This window comes from Anolis carolinensis, chromosome 1 (genome assembly GCF_035594765.1).
Source record: "Anolis carolinensis isolate JA03-04 chromosome 1, rAnoCar3.1.pri, whole genome shotgun sequence".
Classification (NCBI taxonomy): domain Eukaryota; kingdom Metazoa; phylum Chordata; class Lepidosauria; order Squamata; family Dactyloidae; genus Anolis; species Anolis carolinensis.
Genome location: NC_085841.1, coordinates 231,792,405 through 231,812,326, shown reverse-complemented (window position 1 = coordinate 231,812,326; position 19,922 = coordinate 231,792,405). Strand labels below are relative to the sequence as shown.

The window sequence follows — 19,922 nt, the reverse complement described above, 5'->3', positions numbered from 1 at the left end:
TGGATTTCACACTATGTGGAAGATCAATAGATAGATTGAGAGAAGCACCAGAATGTATGTATGGAAGTGTTTATTAGATGTGTGTGCTAGTTTTGATACTGGGGTTGTTTTTCTTCAGATCTATGAATGTTGAGGATACAAGGGGCAGAGATCGATCTGTTATTTTCTTGCTGTAATTTTAACTAACTCTAAATTACCTTTGTGAGAAAACTTAAAAGAAATGTACAGATAAAAAGTCTGCATAAACTCACAGATGAAGGAATATTAACAACTATTAGCCCAGATAGTCATAAAGTATAGAATTATTTTTTTAAAAAAATTACATTTCTCAATTTAAAATAGTGCCCCTCAATACAAATACATGATTAGCTCATAATAACATTATTTTTAAAAGATGGCATTTCCTAGAGATTAATTGATTTGTAACATGGGTGCAGGGAAGCACTGTTCAATCACTGTGTCCTCCATATTTATTTTCAGAGTCTATGGACCTCCTAACATGTGCCGCTGGAATCGCTGAGTATTGCAATGGATTGCGGTGATTCTGGTGGCACCCGCCTATGAGGTGTGAGGACCTGTCACCCCATGCCTTCACTCCATCCCGGCTTCACTCCACCTCATCACACAGGGGATGTATCAAGCTTGACCAGTAGATTTCTATGGAAAGACAGGATGCCTTCCGTCTTTCATCCCCAGCTATTTTTCAACAGCACAGGGGTTTTTTGACAGTATTACCGTGGAGCCACCCCAGATGTACTTCTCCGGGATGTGATGGAAGCCAGTGAGATCCTTGGCAAAACTGCTAAAGATCCATTACCACTGCTAAAAAATAGCCCATATGAAGACGTCCCATGATTCTTTGGAGAGATCGATCAAAAACCCATGTTTGCAATTTCTGTCTCTTTTCTAATTTTTACTCCAATTTATTGCTCATTTCCATTTGTCACTGTGGTCCAATTCAAACATGCCTTTCTCATGTTATTGAATACTTGCAGCTATTCACAATAGTTATGTAGAAGTACTGGGTGCCAATTTGTTCCATTTCTTTAAAGTGAGAGAGTTTAGGTACACCTACCAACTTAAATGACACGTTTTTATCTTAATGACAAACTGTAGTCAGTAGACACTTGGTGGTAGTGGTGCCTCAATCAGTGAGGATAAGAGGTGGACCTCCACAGTCTAATGACTTTGTGGAGTGGATGCTTGGAGTTGCAGTTGTGGCAGGAATTGCAACCTGCTGCATGTTCATGGTGTGGTAGTTACTCAAAAACTGGGTCAGAGGAAAAGGAACAATACAGTCTACCATCATCCCTAAGTGAACCTTGAGAGACGATCATCAACATGCAAGGATATATTTATTGTAACACAACCAAAAATAAAAAAAAACTGGAATAGATCCTAGAAGTAAATAAATGAAAAAGACAGAGAAGGGAAAATGAAAAATAATAACAACATGGATGACCAGCAGATGTGACCAATTTTGAACAACCTTTGATAGAAAGCAATGGAAGGCTACAGAAATGTGATATGTTTATCTATAGACCTTCAATTCACCTGTCAATTTTGGCAATAACATGTTTTTCATATGGTTTTCTTAGGCAAGAAATGCTCACAGGTATAGTATAGCCTATAGCACCTGATATTCCATGGTGGACTCCCATCCAAGTACTAGGCAGGCCTCCTTAATTTCCAAGATCAGAAGAGATCAGGAAACATGTCATATAAGTGATCAGCATAAATAGTAGTGTTGCAGGGAAACACATCACATAAAAGAAGTGAAAGCAACCAAAGACATTTTAAAGTTCTGCTTGAATCAAAGCCTACTTTAATTCAGCCTTTTCTGCGCCCTTTATGAACAGAGATTTGAATTTTGAATTCTTTCTGTTTTTCAGAAAAATAAGACACATTAAAATATATAAATTAAATCTTCACTTTGCAGAAAAGACATTGAATAGGGATATTGGGAGAGAGGCGTTTAAAGGAGGAAACCTATATTTTAACAGAAACACACACTCTATACCTATCTCTAAAAGCAAATACTGGCATACCCACTTCAATAGCATCTTTGATATCTATCTATCATCTGTCTGTCTATGTCTCAGAAATGCTATACCTTGTAAAACTACAACTTACATGATTCCACATCATTGAGCAATGGCAGTTAAAGTGGTGCCAAACTGCATTAATTCTACAGTATAGAGCCAGCCAGAGAATGCCTATCCCTGCTATTAACCTACTGAATTTCCCAACTGTTGTGTATTTGTAATAATGTTATTTTATTTTATTAATTTTCTGCTACAGAACATATAATATTGATTTTAATTGTTTTCTTGATTGGTGCTTGGTTGTGATTATATGTATTTATTTATTTGGTAAGCAGGACGGAAACATTGTTACTGACTGACAAATACTGTAGATATTTTTCTGATATACTTGATATTTTTTTGAAAGCTAGCCCCCTTTCTGATGGATCCTTAACATCTATGAGAAGAGGGTCCTACCATCTGTCACCCCATTTCATAAGAGGTTCTCACAATAAGAATCAATACAACAACAAATATGTGTTTTCACATTTGATTACTTTCCCCTCACCTGGGTGTGAGAGCTTTACACTGAAAGCATCAGATTTAGCCAGGAAAGTTAATAAAACACATCTCTTGCATATATGCCCTGTATACAGAACCAAAGCACTGAATTCAGATGGAAGTTGTAGGGGACACTTCAACGGGTACATCATCTCTGTCTTCTGTCACAGCTGAATCAGCTCAAAGTAGCAACATACCTCGTGTTTGTGCAAGATTGATTTCCCACCACTTGTTTTATTGCTTGATTTGTTATTGCCACATTTAGACTCAAATGCAGGAGAATCCGAGTTTCTTAGAGCATCATATAGAGGTTTGTTTCCATTCCTTGATGGCTCTCTTCTTGCAAGGGAAATCAGAACCCTTCCAAGCATAGCAGTCAGGGGCCTATAGCAGGCATAGCAGCTTGGTAGGAAATTGCATTCTTCTAAAACAAAATTCTGTTTTTGTGTATGATTGCTGGTTTTATTGCACAATATTATTGTTGTGCAAGATTGCTGGGATTTGCACAAAAAGCATATGTTGTCTGGAAACAATTCAAAACAGAATAATTTCCGTTGGCACTTCAGGATATGTGTGAAAATTGGTTTTCAACTGGTTTTCTTGAGTTCCGGGAAGCCCATTTTTCAAGTTATGGAGCAGTTAATCATCAGTGACCAAAGCAAACTGAGAAGAAAATGATCCAAAAAGACCATTTAAAATTACAAATTAGTCTATACCAAAAACAAATATAGTGTTTTGCCAAAGTAATAGTCCTACAGATGGTGTGGACTGCTAACAAGACAAAGTTGACAATAATGCTTGTTAACATAGAAGGCAGCAGGAACAGAGGAAAACTGCATTCCAGATTAAAGGAAGTCACAGCCATGAACCTGGAAGACTTGAGCAAGGATGTTGATGACAGGGTGACTGGGAAGCCTCTCAATCATAGAGTTACCAGAAATTGAAGTTGACTTAACAGCAATTAACAATAACTATTTCGAAGGGCACAACATTGGACATTGCCCAAAGTCTTGTTTTAACTTGAATGCTGGCTGTCCCTCTTACCTGATGAAAATTTATTTTTGTCTGTTCCTTACCTCTTTTCACTATGTTAGGTTATAGTACACCAATGAGTGTCTTTTCATCCCTCCTTAGAGTTTCCCAACTGTGCAAAGACCTATATGTGAATTTGAAACTGAGTCCCATTTCATAAGCAACAATATTATTTTTTAACTGGAAGATTAAAAAGAGATATCCATGTTAACCTGTCATTTTTTTGGGAAAAGAATATTGACAAAGCTAAATAATTTTATTATTTATTGTGACCAAATCTACCAAAATTCATGGGCTCTTATTTTTTCTTAAAATATTGTTATTCTGTGTATTGTCGAAGGCTTTCATGGCCGGGATCACAGGGTTGTTGTATGTTTTCTGGGCTGTATGGCAATGTTCTAGAAGTATTCTCTCCTGACGTTTCGCCCACATCTATGGCAGGCATCCTTCTTATTTACTGTTCTGATTTTTGAGTTTTTTAATAGTGGTAGCCAGATTTTGTTCATTTTCAAAGGAGGAAACCATGAGAATGAATAAAATCTGGCTACCAGTATTAAAAAACTCAAAAATCAGAACAGTAAATAAGAAGCAACACTCTGAAAACAGACGAGTTCCAGACATGGGAACCAGGGGCAGCTAACGACTCTGAACAAAGGATGCCCCCAGGCAGGAAGAAGCCAGGAGATGAAGCTATTCAATGCTAATCAAGGTGATTAACTACAACATTCACACTGGCCTCCAACTGACAAAGAGTTCTTCTCTCACCCTGGACTTCCCACAGATATATATAAACCTTCCTTGCTTAGTTTCTCCATACTTCACAACCTCTAAGGATGCCTGCCACAGATGTGGGCGAAACGTCAGGAGGGAATACTTCTAGAACATGGCCATACAGCCCGGAAAACATACAACAACTCTATTGTTATTCTGTTTGAACACAATGACCTGAGCTAGGCTAGCCTATAACATGAATAAGTAAACACATAAAATAAATGGATAGTGGCAATCAGCAATTACTGTGATAATAATTAACTAGCATTTAACTTGGCTATATTCTTATATGAAAACCAAAATGAATATGTCTAATGCAGTGTAGTTTAGCCAAAGGCTTAGACATAACAAGACTGGGAAGTTATATGGCCGTGTTTGTGTTTACAAAAAATATTGTGGCCAGAATTCTCTATCCTAGTGTATGTTATATAAGTTTCCATATACTTAACTATGTGGCAGAGCAAAGAAACTCTTTTAGTACAATTTGAAGATTTATAATAGGATGCCAGTAAGAGTTTCCCAATGCACAAAGGGACTGACATCCATCAGTTGCTGTTTGTCCTATATAGTAATGTAATAGCAGCCCTTTACTGGATATGGATGTTACAAAACAACCTAATTCTAATTTTCTACAGATGTTAGTCCACTTACAAAGACATACATCCCCAACAGGATTCTGGCTTATATTAAGAACACAAGAGGTTTAGTAATAAAAAGACACATGTAATGTGACAATTTATTAGGCAGCTTTCTAAAGAGAAACATACCCAGCCACTCTTAATTGTGTATATTATTTCATCATGCTCCTTTAAACTGTCTAATTCATGTGTTAATTTAAGTAGTGAAATTAACAATCTCCCTCATCATAAAGTACTGTGATGATTATGTCCCTGCAGACATGTACACCAGGTGATAGGTCACTTTTCGTTTCTGAATTCTTGTGGTAGAATGCAAAAGCAAAGTTATAATTTGGCATAATACAGTCTGTCAGTGATTATGCATTTCATAAAGCCATATGGCACTTATTCTCATTCATGCCAGTTTTATACTGCTTTAATATTGCTGGTAACACTAGATATTTGCTCAGTTTTCTGCAAAGGAATTTTGCTATGAAGTATAGATTGTTGCGTATACTCCTTTTTTTGTCACACCATTTAGTTGGTTGCTGCTGTGTGATTTCCCCAAAGTGAGTGCCTTGTGTTGCAGCTGCCAAAATATTACTATATTTTGTCCCCCATGTTTTTTAACATCTACATGAAACCGTTGGGTGAGGTCATCCGGAGTTTTGGAGTTCGGTGCCATCTCTACGCGGATGATGCCCAACTCTACTACTCTTTTCCACCTAAATCCAAGGAAGCCTCCGGGATACTGAACCAGTGTCTGGCCACTGCATTGGTCTGGATGAGGGTGAACAAGCTGAGACTTAATCCTGACAAGACAGAGGTCCTCCAGTTCAGTCGTACGTCCGATCGGGGAATAGGGTCGCAACCTGTGCTTGACGGGGTCGCACTCCCCCTGAAGGCGCAGGTCTGCAGCTTGGGGGTCCTCCTGGACTCGGCGTTGACACTTGAGGCCCAGGTGTCAGCTGTGGCTGGGAGGGCCTTTGCACAATTAAAACTTGAGCGCCGGCTGCAACCGTATCTCGAGAAGTCTGACCTGACCAGGGTGGTCCATGCCTTAGTTACCTCTAGACTGGATTATTGCAACGCACTCTATGTGGGGCTGCCTTTGAAGACGTCCCGGAAACTGCAACTAGTACAACGCTTGGCAGCCAGGTTTTTAACCGGAGCAAATTACAAGGCGCGTTCCACTCCCCTGTTTAAGGAGCTCCATTGGCTGCCATTTATTTTCCGAGCCCAATTCAAAGTGCAGGTCATTACCTACAAAGCCCTAAATGGTTTGGGACCCACCTACCTTCGTGACCACATTTCTCCTTATGAACCTACATGATCTCTTCACTCATTGGGGGAGGCCCTCCTCTCGCTCCCACCACCGTCACAGTCGCGGTTGGTTGGGACGAGGGAGAGGGCCTTCTCCGTCATGGCCCCCCGGCTCTGGAACTCACTCCCCAGGGAGATTAGGCAGGCCCCCACCCTTCTCTCCTTCCGGAAGAGCCTAAAAACATGGCTCTTCCAGAAGGCCTTTGAAAATTGATATAGTAAGATTGACCAGTCTCCTTTCACTAATAGTCCCATTTATATGCCTCTCCTAGCACTTTTGATGGCTATGACACTTTGGATAATCACTCCCCCCTGATGATTTTGACTTAACTAGCACTTTAGCCCAGTTTCCTACAGATTTTATCCATGATTTTATCATGATGTACTGTATGTGTTTTTATAATTTGTTTTATTGTTGTTTGATTTGTTTTACTGCTTGTTTTATATTGTTATGACTGGGCTTGGCCCCATGTAAGATGCCCCGAGTCCCTCCGGGGAGATGGGGCGGGGTATAAGAATAAAATTATTATAAATTATTATTATATGATCCATAAGAGTGCTAGGGTCAAAACAATGGACAAATTGGACCAAAGTTCCTTATTATATATGAACAGGCATATATCGTTCATAACAATCAAATGAGATATTTTGAAGACATTGCCATTTTTTCATTGGTAAGATTGTCTGTTTACCATAACCAGACATTGGCAGTGTCCACTCACCCACTCTGTAACAAGAGCAAAACAAAGTAAATAATATTTCATGGACATTGGCAAGATGATTGGATTCCTAAAATTTGGAAGGTGAGGAAAAGCACTGAGAGTCCTTTCCATTGACTATGGTTATGGATAAACCCATTAAGGTGTAATTATTTATTTATCAATCTGGCAGATGTGAAATAGATCTTTCTGTGGGTATAATTTTTACATTATCTTTGTTATGTATCTTGTAAGTCTCATTTTAAATAACCTTTAGCCACTATATATGTTCTCTATAGGAACCATATAACAAAACTCAGAAAAACAACACAGATAATACATTCCACCTGATTAAGACTCTCTTGAATTGAAACTGGTTGTGGTTTTGGAGTCTACTATTCATAGTAAAGAAATAATATATAAGAAATTATATATAAGAAAAGGATCAATTTGTGTGTTTGGAGTCTATTACTTCCCAGTAAGAACAATTATTTTTACAAGAAGAGAAGTTAATTCATCTTTCGAGAGAAATATATTATTTTTACTATGAATGTAACAGTCCTTTGTTTTACTGTATAGCAATGCTTTTTTTTGTTTTTGTATTCATATTGATGCATTGAATTAAATGTAGGTTTAATGACATTCAAAAAATGTATGTATTACTATAACAGTGGGTACTTATCTTTGTAGATGTGAAAAACCCTCAATCTTGACTTCATTTAATTTCATCATTTTTTAACCATTCTTGTTTTGGTGGCCTGTATTTTTTTCCAGACTGAAATGTGCACACATCATTTTAAATATTTTTCTTAAATTTCAAACTTGATTGCTCTGGACTAGGACAGAACTGGTCATCCACCCATTATTTATTGAGATGCTGAGAAAAGAGGCCCACTGATTTCAACGCTGGAATGAATGAAATTGATATGCTCCCAACAGGAATATTAGATAACAAAAAAGAACAGATACACAGAAAAGTGATAAAAAATGAAACCAAGTGACATAATAAAGATTGGTGATCTTTTAAACTCTGACAGAACAACAAAAGATTGGAAGGAGTTAAAAGACAAATAGTGAACAAAGTAATTGGTGGCTAGTATTGCATGGACTGTAAAAAATTACAGACTGGAAGAGAAAGGAAAACCTAGAAACAGACTTGGATCAAATCTTAAAATGGAAAACAGAGAAAGAGAAAGGAATTATGGAATTCATATATAGTAAATTAGTAAAAAAAATACAGTTTAAAACATACACTGATCGAAGTATGGAAAGAGAAAGTGAATAGTAATCAGAAGAACATTGATTTGTGGATTAACCCAATTAAAAATAGGAGCCCCCGGTGGCCAAGGGGATAAAAGCCTCGTAACTTGAAGGTTGGGTTGCTGACCTGAAAGCTGCCAGGTTCGAATCCCACCCGGGGAGAGTGCGGATGAGCTCCCTCTATCAGCTCCAACTCCATGCGGGGACATGAGAGAAGCCTCCCACAAGGATGATAAAACATCAAAACATCCGGGCGTCCCCTGGGCAACGTCCTTGCAGACGGCCAATTCTCTCACTCCAGAAGCAACTCCGGTTGCTACTGACACACACACAAAAAAAAAACCAATTAAAAAACTTAAACATTAAGGGGTTGGTTCTCAACCTGTGGGTCCCCAGATGTTTTGGCCTTCCAGAAATCCTAACAGCTGGTAAACTGGCTGGGATTTCTGGGAGTCGTAGGACAAAACACCTGGGGACCTACAGGTTGAGAACCACTGATCTAAGGATTAAGGAAATACAATGAAAAATACTGACAAAACTGACAGAACCCCTTACCGATTAGCCCATATTACCAAAAGTTTAGAATTTAAAACTTTTTTATACATGATCTTCTGTTGTGCATTTCAAAGTCCCAAAACAAATTGATTCTTATTTTGGTGCAGTTGATTGCAAATTTTGGGAAAATATCTGTGTATTAAATTAATTGACCCAGTTCAAAAATACCACCAAAGGAAAACAAGACAGATGCTATCCTATTTATAGCATGCCAGTTTTGATAGTGTCCAAATTCTGTCACTTATTTGGTTATAATCAGGGACTTATCTCAGATCATTCTTAATATATGAAAGCTGATAAAACGCATTGTACGAGATGTAGAGAGAAACACAATTAAAATGAATAATATTCCTAGAATATGTTATATGTGGAATTCCTCTACTTGTACCTCACAAGTATTTTAAAAAAATATAATGTATTGTTTAGATGTGAAAGAAGACTCAACGCTCCCTAGATGTTCAATTAAAATGATGCAAATTCCAATAAAAAGGTGAATTTGACCTTATAAATCTTTTTACATACCATCACACATGCCTGTTTTTACCATACGTGTGGGCTGGCAATGGGATTGTTATCTTAAGTCAGATATTTGATTCTGGTATTATGTATTTATGTATTTTATCTTATTTATGTACGATGTCCTTATTGTATGTTTTGGTTTGATTAATCTTTGTAATTGGTTACTGTTAGTTGTGTATTTAATTTGAAATATCTATTTGTTTTATTATGTATTCTGTGATTTTATAGTGTTGTGAGCCACTCTGAGTCCCCGAAAGATCAGGATATATATAAAGTTGTTGTTGTTGTTGTTGTTGTTGTTACTAATTTTTGCCTTTTTCAGTTTTGCAAGAGCAAGTTAAGCTACCCCTGTCACCTATCTACAACTGAAACTTTTGTTACAATTCAGATTTGACCCTGAAGTTTTAAGCACATTTGAGGTTCCTTTAAGAATAGGCCCCTTTACACAACTGTATAAAATCCAGATTATCTGCTTTAATAATTGGGATATATAGCAGTGTGGACTCAGATAATCTAGTTCAAAGCAGATAATGTCGAACATCTGCCTTGATATTTCGAATTATATGGAAGGGCCCCTAAGTGGCATTAATTAATCCAATAAGTGTCTAAGTCAATACACCCACACACCTGATGTATAACATATCAAGAATGGAAGAGTATTGGGTAATTAATCAATGACCATTGGTTTTTATATATACAAATTATATGGCTATAGATCTCCAACTAAATCTTATACAGCAGAAATTGCTCTTTGTCAGAAAATTGTTAGACATATAATACTGTTAATGCTTCCTTAATGGATATGTTTTGGAACTGTCCGAGAATAGCTTCATTTTGAGTGCAAGTAATCGCATAAATAAACTTGGTATTGGATATTCAGGGATATGCATTTTTTTGAACCATTTACATATTTCTTGGAAATTAACAGCTGCAAGGGAGGTGGATTTTTCATACTTTTTTGAATGCTCAAAGATTGATACTTCATTACCAGAAAGAATGTTTCCTCCTCCTGTGATCCAATGGATAAAAATCTAACAACAGTTGAAAGTATGATGCACAGATGCAATTTACGAGTGGACTTATATTTGGACATTTGGTTAGCTGTTATAGAAACTTACAAGTAATGTGTTTATTTTTACTTCTTTTGTGTTTTATTTTCCTACTTTTGATTTACTGGGGCATTATTGTATATAATGGAGAACCCTTTTGAATATAAATAAAAAAATACTGTTGCTAGATTTTTTTTTTTCATGTCAGGAGTGACTTGAGAAACTGCAAGTAGCTTCTGGTGTGAGAGAATTGGCCATTTGCAAAGATATTGCCCTTGGAATGCCCGGATGTTTTACTATCCTGTGGGAGGCTTCTCTCATGTCCCCGCATAGGAAGCTGGAGCTCACAGATGGGAGCTCATCCACACTCTCCCAGGTTGGATTTGAACTGGCAACCTTCAGGTCAGCAACCCAACCTTCAAGTCATCAGTCCTGCCGACAAATGAGTTTAACCCACTGTGCTACCAGAACTCCACTGTTGCTAGATGCGTTCATTTAATTAGCAAGACTGTTTCACTTTAACTAAAGTATACTTCTGTGTAATTTTAGTTGTTCAGATTTTTAAATGTGTGTGTGTGTGTGGGGGGGGGTGTATACTTTATTTCACAGGAGTGCCCAGTTAGCTTCACAAACAAACTCAATATAATTATTCCCATCCCTAATATAAGTACAGTATTCCCTCACTTATCGCTGGGGTTAGGTTCCAGGACCACCCGCAATAAGTGAAAATCTGCGAAGTAGGGACGCTATATCAATTTTAATATTTATACATTATTTTAGTAGTTATACACTATTTTAAGTCTTTATCAACCAATCATGTGTGGATAAATACCTCCTTCTCCTCCTGTTGCCGCTTGGGCTCCTTTTCTCTCCCTTCGGCTTCTCCTCCCAACCTTCCTTAGGTTGTAAATTGTAATTTTTTTAATGATTTATAATAGTATTTTGGAGTTAATTGAAAAACCGTGAAACAGCGAATCCGCGAAAAGTGAACCGTCAAGTAGTAAGGGAACACTACTTATATAAAGGTAAAGGTAAAGGTAAAGGTTTTCCCTGACATTAAGTCTAGTGGAGTCCGACTCTGGGGATTGGTGCTCATCTCAATTTCTAAGCCGAAGAGGCGGCATTGTCCGTAGACGCCTCCAAGGTCATGTGACCGGCATGACTGCATGGAGCGCCGTTACCTTCTTGCCGGAGCGGTACCTATTGATCTACTCACATTTGCATGTTTTCAAACTGCTAGGTTGGCACAAGCTGGGCCTAACAGCGGGAACTCACCCCTTCCATGGATTCAAACCACCAACCTTTCAGCTCAGGGGTTTAACCCGCTATGCTATCGGGGGCTCCCATGCAGCAAGATTGTGTTGATATATACTTCCATGGGCATTGAGTGGCTAGGGTGGTGGATCTATGCTAGAGCATCCATTTAATATCTGGTGAAGAAGCAGCAATATTGCCCTACTGAGAGACTGCTGATTCCCCCCAGTTGTGGATTAATGTGTTAGCATCCTCAGTCATTCATTGCAGGGATGTATTTGTGAAACAATTTTGCACACAAAGATACTGCATATCTTCCTGTACTGTGCTCTCAAAAGTATTTAAAATGGCATAAGCCTCCCCGCTTTCCACATAGTTATGTCAAGCCACAAAAACTGAAATGATGGGGAGGGGAGAAATAAGGGACCCTCTTTCTCCCCTTTCACTTACCATGACATTGAATTCCATCACCACTATGTCCTATGGGGCAGGGTCCACATTTGAATGCCTCGTCTTTTGTTGGTTCACAGTGAACACCACTGAAACATGGCATATCTTCACAAGTGATTTTCCTGACAAGCAGTGATTTAGTAATAGGTCTGGAAAGTGCCAAATGTTTTGGTGCTGAAGCATGAGGCTTTCTGGTCAACGCTGGAATCCTTGATTGTGAGAAAATCCCTGCTGGGCGGATTCTACCAGAAAAAGCAGTTTTCAGATGGAAAGAAGAGGTGAATGGTGTTGTTAAAATTGATGTCTGTGATTGACCCACTTTAAAACCACGGACAGATACAGTCTGCATAGTTGAGGTTCCAGTAGACTGTTTTCTGGAAGGCAACATGTCAAATGAGCCATGGGACTGTCCAACAACACGAGGCCTTACAGTGAACAACCTTGCATGTAGTTCTTGATGGCTGGATGAATTCCCTGTGATATATGATCGATCATTGTGTTTATAATCTGAAATGATATGAGCTACCCTTTGTGGTATTCTTCTCCTCTTTTGGTGTGGATGGATGTTCAGGATAGTACTTTTTGTTTCATTGGACAAAACAGAGCTTTTAGACAGTTTGGAATCTGGAGTCAGTTTCATCACAGATGAGGTATGAGACAGAGTGTCCACCCTTTCCTTGGTTGGTGGAGGAAGATCAACAGTTATGGGATATCTTGCCATGGCAAAAGTTGCTTCTACTTTGGGCACATGGACTCGCAAGCCTGTTGGATTAGTCTTTTGTGATTTCTTTATGTCACCTTGAGTGGAAGAAACCTTGACTTCTCTAGTGCCTTTCACAAAAGCTTCAGTCAAACTCTGAATAGATCTTGACGCTAAAAAGAAAGAAAGGTGGATCAGTAGCAATTGAGTCATCTATATCTGCCAGCAACATATATTTATACAAGAGTATACATACCATGTGATATGCGTGTGTTTGTGTTTTCTAACAAAAAGATCCAAATAAGTGAAGAAAATATTGAGAACATGTGGGCTATGTGTTCTCAAAGGCTTTCATGGCCGGAATGACTGGGTTGCTGTGAGTTTTCCAGACCAACTGACTATATTGGTTTAGGTTATTGATGTTATACTCAATTCACTGATATTAGGTTTAATTTGATGTTAAGTTTTTTAATGTTGTATTCATATGTGGGGTCTTGTTAGGATTTTATGCCAATACAGTAGAGTCTCACTTATCCAACCTTCGCTCATCCAACGTTCTTTATTATCCAACACAGTCTGCATCCCGCTCGGATACATAGCTGTTTCTCTATGCAGATACGTGCAGCAGGCCAACAGACCCAACAACAACACAAGTTCAGCCATGCTTCCAAACAAGTGGCAGACCTATTGTAAAACATGATGTTTGGTGCTTAATTTGTAAAACCATAACGTAATTTGACATTTAATAGGCTTTCCCTTACTCCCTCCTTATTATTCCGCATTTTCATTTATCTAACATTCTGCTGGCCCGTTTATGTTGGATAAGCAAGACTCTACTGTATTTATCTGTTTTTTTGGAGCATTGAATGTATGCCGTTGTTTGTCGGAATCCTATTTGAGTCCCTTTGAGGAGATAGGTCGGAATAGAAATAAAGATGATGATGATGATGATGATGATGATTATTATTATTATTATTATGTTCCAGAAGCATTCTCTTCTGACGATTCACCCACATCTGTGACAGGCATTCTCAGAGGTTGGGAGGTCTGTTGGAAATTAAGCAAGTGAATAACAGACTATTTAAAACAAAACAATAAAGGGACATTGATTTAAGATAGATGAATAGATAGAAACGAACACTCGTCAAGACAGAGAATAGTAAAGAAGAAAAGGAGAAAAGGTCATAATGGAAAGCAAAGAAGAAGGAAAAGGTGGAAACCTTATGAAGATGTTTGGAAGTCTCTACTTTTTATTATCGATTTTTCTATATTACTCTTTTCATTATACCCTTTTTCTTTTTTCTCTCCCCTCCCTTTTTCCCTTTTTCCTCTTTTTTTCTCTGTAGCAGTAATTGGGGGATGGGAGTCTTTTTAAAAAGGCAAATGACAGACTAAAACTCATTTTTATAACTTCCCCTCAATGTTTTGTTACAGGTTGGAGAATAGGATAACTGGAGTTCTCTTTCATACACCACCTAATTTATAACTCTATAGAAAAAGTAGATTTCGCTAATAGAAATTGGAATCAGAACAAGTTTTATTTATTCTTGGAAATGCCATTATCCGTTTAAGCCTTTAAAAAGTGTAAAGACTGCAAGGTTGTCTGAGGTCAAGAGCTTTCTCATATCTTACAGATTTCAATGTTTTATTCCATGCAATTAATCAATGTCTTAAAATCTATATGCTACTTTCAATGGAGAAGTATTGCTGGTAGACTTGTTTTCCCCTTACCAGGTAATTACATATTGGACTGGGTGAGACATAGCAATGACAATCCAAAGCATTCAAGGTCAAAGTCAATCTTATATCCACCCCCAGAACACATGCACACAATGTGCCATACACACTCACCTACCCTGATACACTTTGCCTTGATTCCTATCTTAAACTGTTCTATATCTATGGAAATATGTTGAAGGATGGAAATGAGCTGCCTTGAGTTTCTCTGGTAGTAGTGTGTTAGAAATAGGAGGCTTTAAAATCAAGGTACATTGAATTATAGAAACCAATCAATGAAACAAAATAAAAAATAAAATAAGTGGAGGGTCACACAATAAGTGGAGGTCACATCGTGTAAATGTCTGCTACTTTGTTTTTTGCAGTCTTATTTTTTGCAACCAACACTTTTTTATGCATTAATTTTAAATTTCTTAATTAAATAATAATAATAATAATAAAGAATGACCAATAACCAATTCTCTTTCCCAAGGTGAAATATTTTAATATGTCAACTTCACCAGTACTTAGAATAAAGTAACACGCTCAGAACAGCCAAAATTAGTTCATCAAAGCAAAAACTAATCAACAAGGCACTATGAAGGTATAGTAGAGTGTCGCTCATCCAACCTTCGCTTATCCAATGTTCTGTATTATGCAACACAGTCTGCCTTTTAGTAGTCAATGTTTTTGTAGTCAATGTTTTCAATACATTGCGATGTTTTGATGCTAAATTCGTAAATACAGTAATTACTACATAATGTTGCCGTGTACTCAACTGCCTTTTTTTGTCAATTTGTTGTAAAACATGATGTTTTGGAGCTTAATTTGTAAAATCATAATGTAATTTGATGTTTAATAGGCTTTTCCTTAATCCCTCCTTATTATCCAACATCTTTGCTTATCCCACGTTCAGTTGGCCTGTTTATGTTGGATAAGCAAGACTCTACTGCATAATGAAGATACTTGTAAAAACTCACAATTGATAACATACGATAGTTACTTCATTTCTTATTATGAACCAATGATTTCATAATTGTTATTCAAAGTTATTTTTAAATTACATTTTTAAAGACATTTGGACAGGAATTTTTCAAGCATTAGGCCATTCCCTCAGCAATCTTTTTTCTCCAATTAACAAAAAATAGTCAAGAAAAAAATTGTGAGATGCAAAAAAAGTTATTTAATATTAGAGTAATAAACCACAGTGGACTGATCTTCAAATTGCTTTTCCTCAACTTAGCATGTGTTTAAATTCAACATTTCTCTAATTGTAATGGAGACTTTGCTTCATTTTATGCACAGAACGAGCTGTTGAATTACTTTCATACAAAGTTATATTCAAAGGAAGAGTCTACTGCAGATTTGCTCAGATCTCTGTCACACTTAATCTCCCTTAAAAATCATGAGGGATAGAGACTCTCCACCTCATCACAAAGGGCTAAAATCATTGGCATACGCTGATTTTAGCCCCGGTCACCCACGGAGCAAGCCAACTCCTATCACATGATGCCATGCTGGCTCCATGGGTGAAAGAGGGTGGAGCTGGCGTATGCCACTGGCAGGCCCCATGTCACCATACAATCTATGGGGTGAAGCCACACGCACCACTCACACTCACACTTCCCCCCATGTGAATGCCCTCACTTGAATCCGGGTGATACGGGGCATGGGGTGCCAGATTCCATATATCCCTTTACACTGCCGGCTGCAGCTGCCTGCTGTCTGATAAGATCGAAACTTTCTCTTTTTGTCATCCTCTTCCTCAACGTGGGCAAGAGAGCCTGATTCAAGTCGAAGTTTACTTATGTTCAGCTGCCGCATCTAGGTTTTGCATTCTTCAGAAAAGTGTACAGGATGAGTTTTCAAATGCTCATCATGAGGAATCAGTCACCTGGAATGCCCTTAACCTGGAGTAGAGTTTGAAGATGTGCCACATGTCTCAAAATTTCCCAAGACCCAGGTTTACTACCAAACAGATATGATATCTTTTGATGTGTGTATGTGATCATGAAGGAACCAGTGTTTGAGCTAGTAGTTTCAGGTAGAATTTTCTTGCATGGTTTAATGAAATCTGGAAATAGATACTAGTGAAACAATTCCTTAGTTAGAAAGGATGTCTGTGACAGCATCGGTTCTCCAAATCTCAAATATTTGCACCTAAAATATTTTTGTTGTTTATTCTTCAGCAAGCCTTCTCCACAAAGCTTTACATTTGATATTAAAATGAATTGAAAAGAAATTGTGAATCATGCAGACTTAATTATTGCAAACCTAGCAATGCTAAAGCCTTATTATTTTATAGCGAGAGAGGTTACATTGAGTGAGAGCAATCTATTTATGCATGTCATGTTAATGAACTTATTTATTTGTCTTCGAATTTAGAACATTTCTTGGGTTTCAAATCAAGATTGTTTAGAATAGAGTAATTGACATTTACATACATTTATTGCTGCATTTGAATAAAATGAGATCAAGGACTCTGAATGCTTCAATCATTAAAGAAACACAGTTCTGGCATGCAGCAATGATAGGGTAGAATGCAAGTCAGATGATTTTTGTCTGAACTATATAAGAAACGAGAGGGAATAGCATTTAATTTTATTTAATCCATTTAATGCAAAAACACCCTCCCTAAATGTTGCATTAGAAATATTTTCTTCCTTCCGAGATAGTTGCTACTTCATCATGAAAGCACAATTTAAATATACACAGAGAATTTAGCTGGTGGAATCCATCACAACTAAGACCCCTAGGAATATTATATTGCAGCTGAAAATCCCAACTGACACAGCGGTAAGCAAGATATGCCAAGGGGTTTGTCATCTAAACATAAAATAATGGCATAACATGACATCAGCTACCAGAAGCCTTAAAATGCTTTACACAAGATGGGTCAGAGTCTCACATCTAAGTCAATATAAAAAACTGCAGTCAGTGACATCTGGTTGTTAGCAAATGAAAAGCTGAAAGATACTGAATCTATCATGAAATCTAGGAACTAAAGAAATATGACATTTAATAAAGCTCCACAATAATTGTGGAAGTCTCCACCCGACGGCTCATAGGGGTAAAACAGAGGCTGGGGATATATGCCCTGAATATTCCTGAAAACCTGGACGTGGACGGGTGGATTGGGTTGGATTCAGGCTGATCAAGTGTCCAAATATCAGAGACTAACTGCCATTTCACCAGACAGAAGTAGCTCATCAGCAGAGCCTTACTGATGAAGCCATCTCTGATGATCATATGGCAGGATGCCTTCCTTGCAACCTCACCAGAATTGACATCACTAGCAAGGCTCTGCTGGGGTGCTGCTTCAGCCTGGCAAAACAGTGGCAGTGGCCCCTAGAAGGACAGGGTACTGCCCACTGGACTTACAATGGACTGTAAAAATAGGTACTTCCACATTAGTATGTGTGTTTCTTGTTGTATCCAAAGCAGACTACCATAGATTACTTTATCTGTTGTAGACAGTTTAGGATTTTGTGTTAAATCACCAGCAGTAATAAGATCTGCCAACCAAAAGGTGGCCAGTTCAAAGTCTGGCCGGGATGAGCACTCGACCGTCAAGCCCAGCTCACTGTTTACCTAAGCAGTTCAAAAAAGCTTATAAGCTGTAAGTAGAGAAATTAGGTACCGCAAATTGCGGGGAAGGTATTTTACGACATCATAAATAACAAGACCAGAAATACAGTGACCAAGAGGAAGGTGGAAGGAGGAAGTCCTGATGGTCCTTTGTCTGATTCTTGTCCGATTCTCTGAGAATGGAGCAACCGCACCCCTCTGACTGAATCTGAGCACAACCCCAACCTCCAAGGCTCCAAAAAACTGGACTTCAAGACTTCATACCTCCTTCTGTCTGTCTTATTCTGTTCTGACATGTCTCCAAATGGCATTGAATGTTTGCTGTGTATGTGTAGTGTGATCTGCCTTGAGTCCCCTTGGGGAGATAGGGTGGAACATAAATAAAGTATTATTATTATTATTATTATTATTATTATTATTATTATTATTATTATTATTATTATCATCACAAAAACCTAGTAGGACATAGCAAAGGAGATATATATGCTGGATTTCGTATCACAAAATCACAAGTCAAACACTTCCCAAGCATTTAGGACTGTGTGATGTATTTTCAGATAATGTGCGCAGATCCCAGTAAGGTGGCCTTATGCAGTTGATAGATCATAATTTTATCAATGTTTATTGTTTCCACATGCCGGCTGAGATCTTTTGGCACGGCACCCAGTGTGCCGATTACCACCAGGACCACCTGTACTGGTTTATGCCAGAGCATCTACATTTTGATTTTGAGGTCCTGATAACGGCTGAGTTTTTCCTGTTGTTTTTCGTCAATTCAACTGTCACCTGGTATGGCGACATCAATAATCCAAACTTTTTTCTTTTCCACAACTGTGAGGACTGCTGTATTGTGTCCCAAAACTTTGTCAATCAGGATTTGAAAGTTCCACAGTATCTTTGCATGCTCATTTTCCACTACCTTTGAACGTAGTTCTTTACTGCTGGCAGGTGGTACTTGTGACATAAATTCCAATGAATCATTAGAGCCACATAGTTATGCCTCTGTTTGTAGTCCATCTGTGTGATATTCTTACAGCAGCTGAGGATATGATCAATAGTTTCATCAGCTTCCTTGCACAGTCTGCATTTTGGGTCATTAGCTGATTTTTCAATCTTGGCCTTAATTGCATTTGTCCTGATGGCTTGCTCCTGGGCTGCAAGGATCAGGCCTTCTGTCTCCTTCTTCAGGGTCCCATTCATGAGCCATAGCCAGGTCTTCTCCTTATCAGCTTTTCCTTCAATTTTGTCAAGAAACTTTCCATGCAATGTTTTGTTGTGGCAGCTGTCAGCTCTAGTTTGTAGTGCGGTTTTCTTGTACTGGTTTTTTTGTCTGCTGTGCTTTGAGGAGTTTCTGATTTTTGACTTCAATCAAAGCAGGTTCTTCACTTTGCTTTACATATTCTGCCAGGGCATGTTCTTCTTCTTTGACTGCTTGTTTTACTTGTAAGAGTCCTCTTTCCCCTGATCTTCTAGGCAGATATAGCCGGTCAATATCACTTCGAGGGTGCAGTGAATGGTCATGAGTTTTCTTGTTTTTCTGTCCAAGTTGTCCAGTTCCACCTGTGTCCAATTTATAATGCCAGCAGTATATCTTATGACAGGTATGGCCCAGGTGTTTATAATAATAATAAAAATTATTATTATTATTATTATTATTATTATTATTATTATTATTATTATTTTATGAAATCACAACAAACAAAGAAGCTTTAAGACTATGTGCACACACAAAAACCTAGAGCCCATCTGCACAAATCATTTAATGTGGGCCTGGTTTGCAGTGGCCCCCATCCTTCTCTGTCCTA

The 19,922-nt window shown here is 38.0% G+C and overlaps 1 protein-coding gene across 1 annotated transcript in view; it reads right to left on the bottom strand.

Annotated features, from left to right (window-relative positions):
• Positions 1 to 19,922, bottom strand: part of LOC103279158 (von Willebrand factor D and EGF domain-containing protein) — a 368,122-nt gene that overhangs the window by 88,744 nt on the left and 259,456 nt on the right. Inside the window, exon 22 of the mRNA XM_062966717.1 lies at positions 12,114 to 12,986. Coding sequence (XP_062822787.1) covers positions 12,114 to 12,986 — 873 coding nt within the window. The remainder of the gene's footprint in view (positions 1 to 12,113; positions 12,987 to 19,922) is intronic.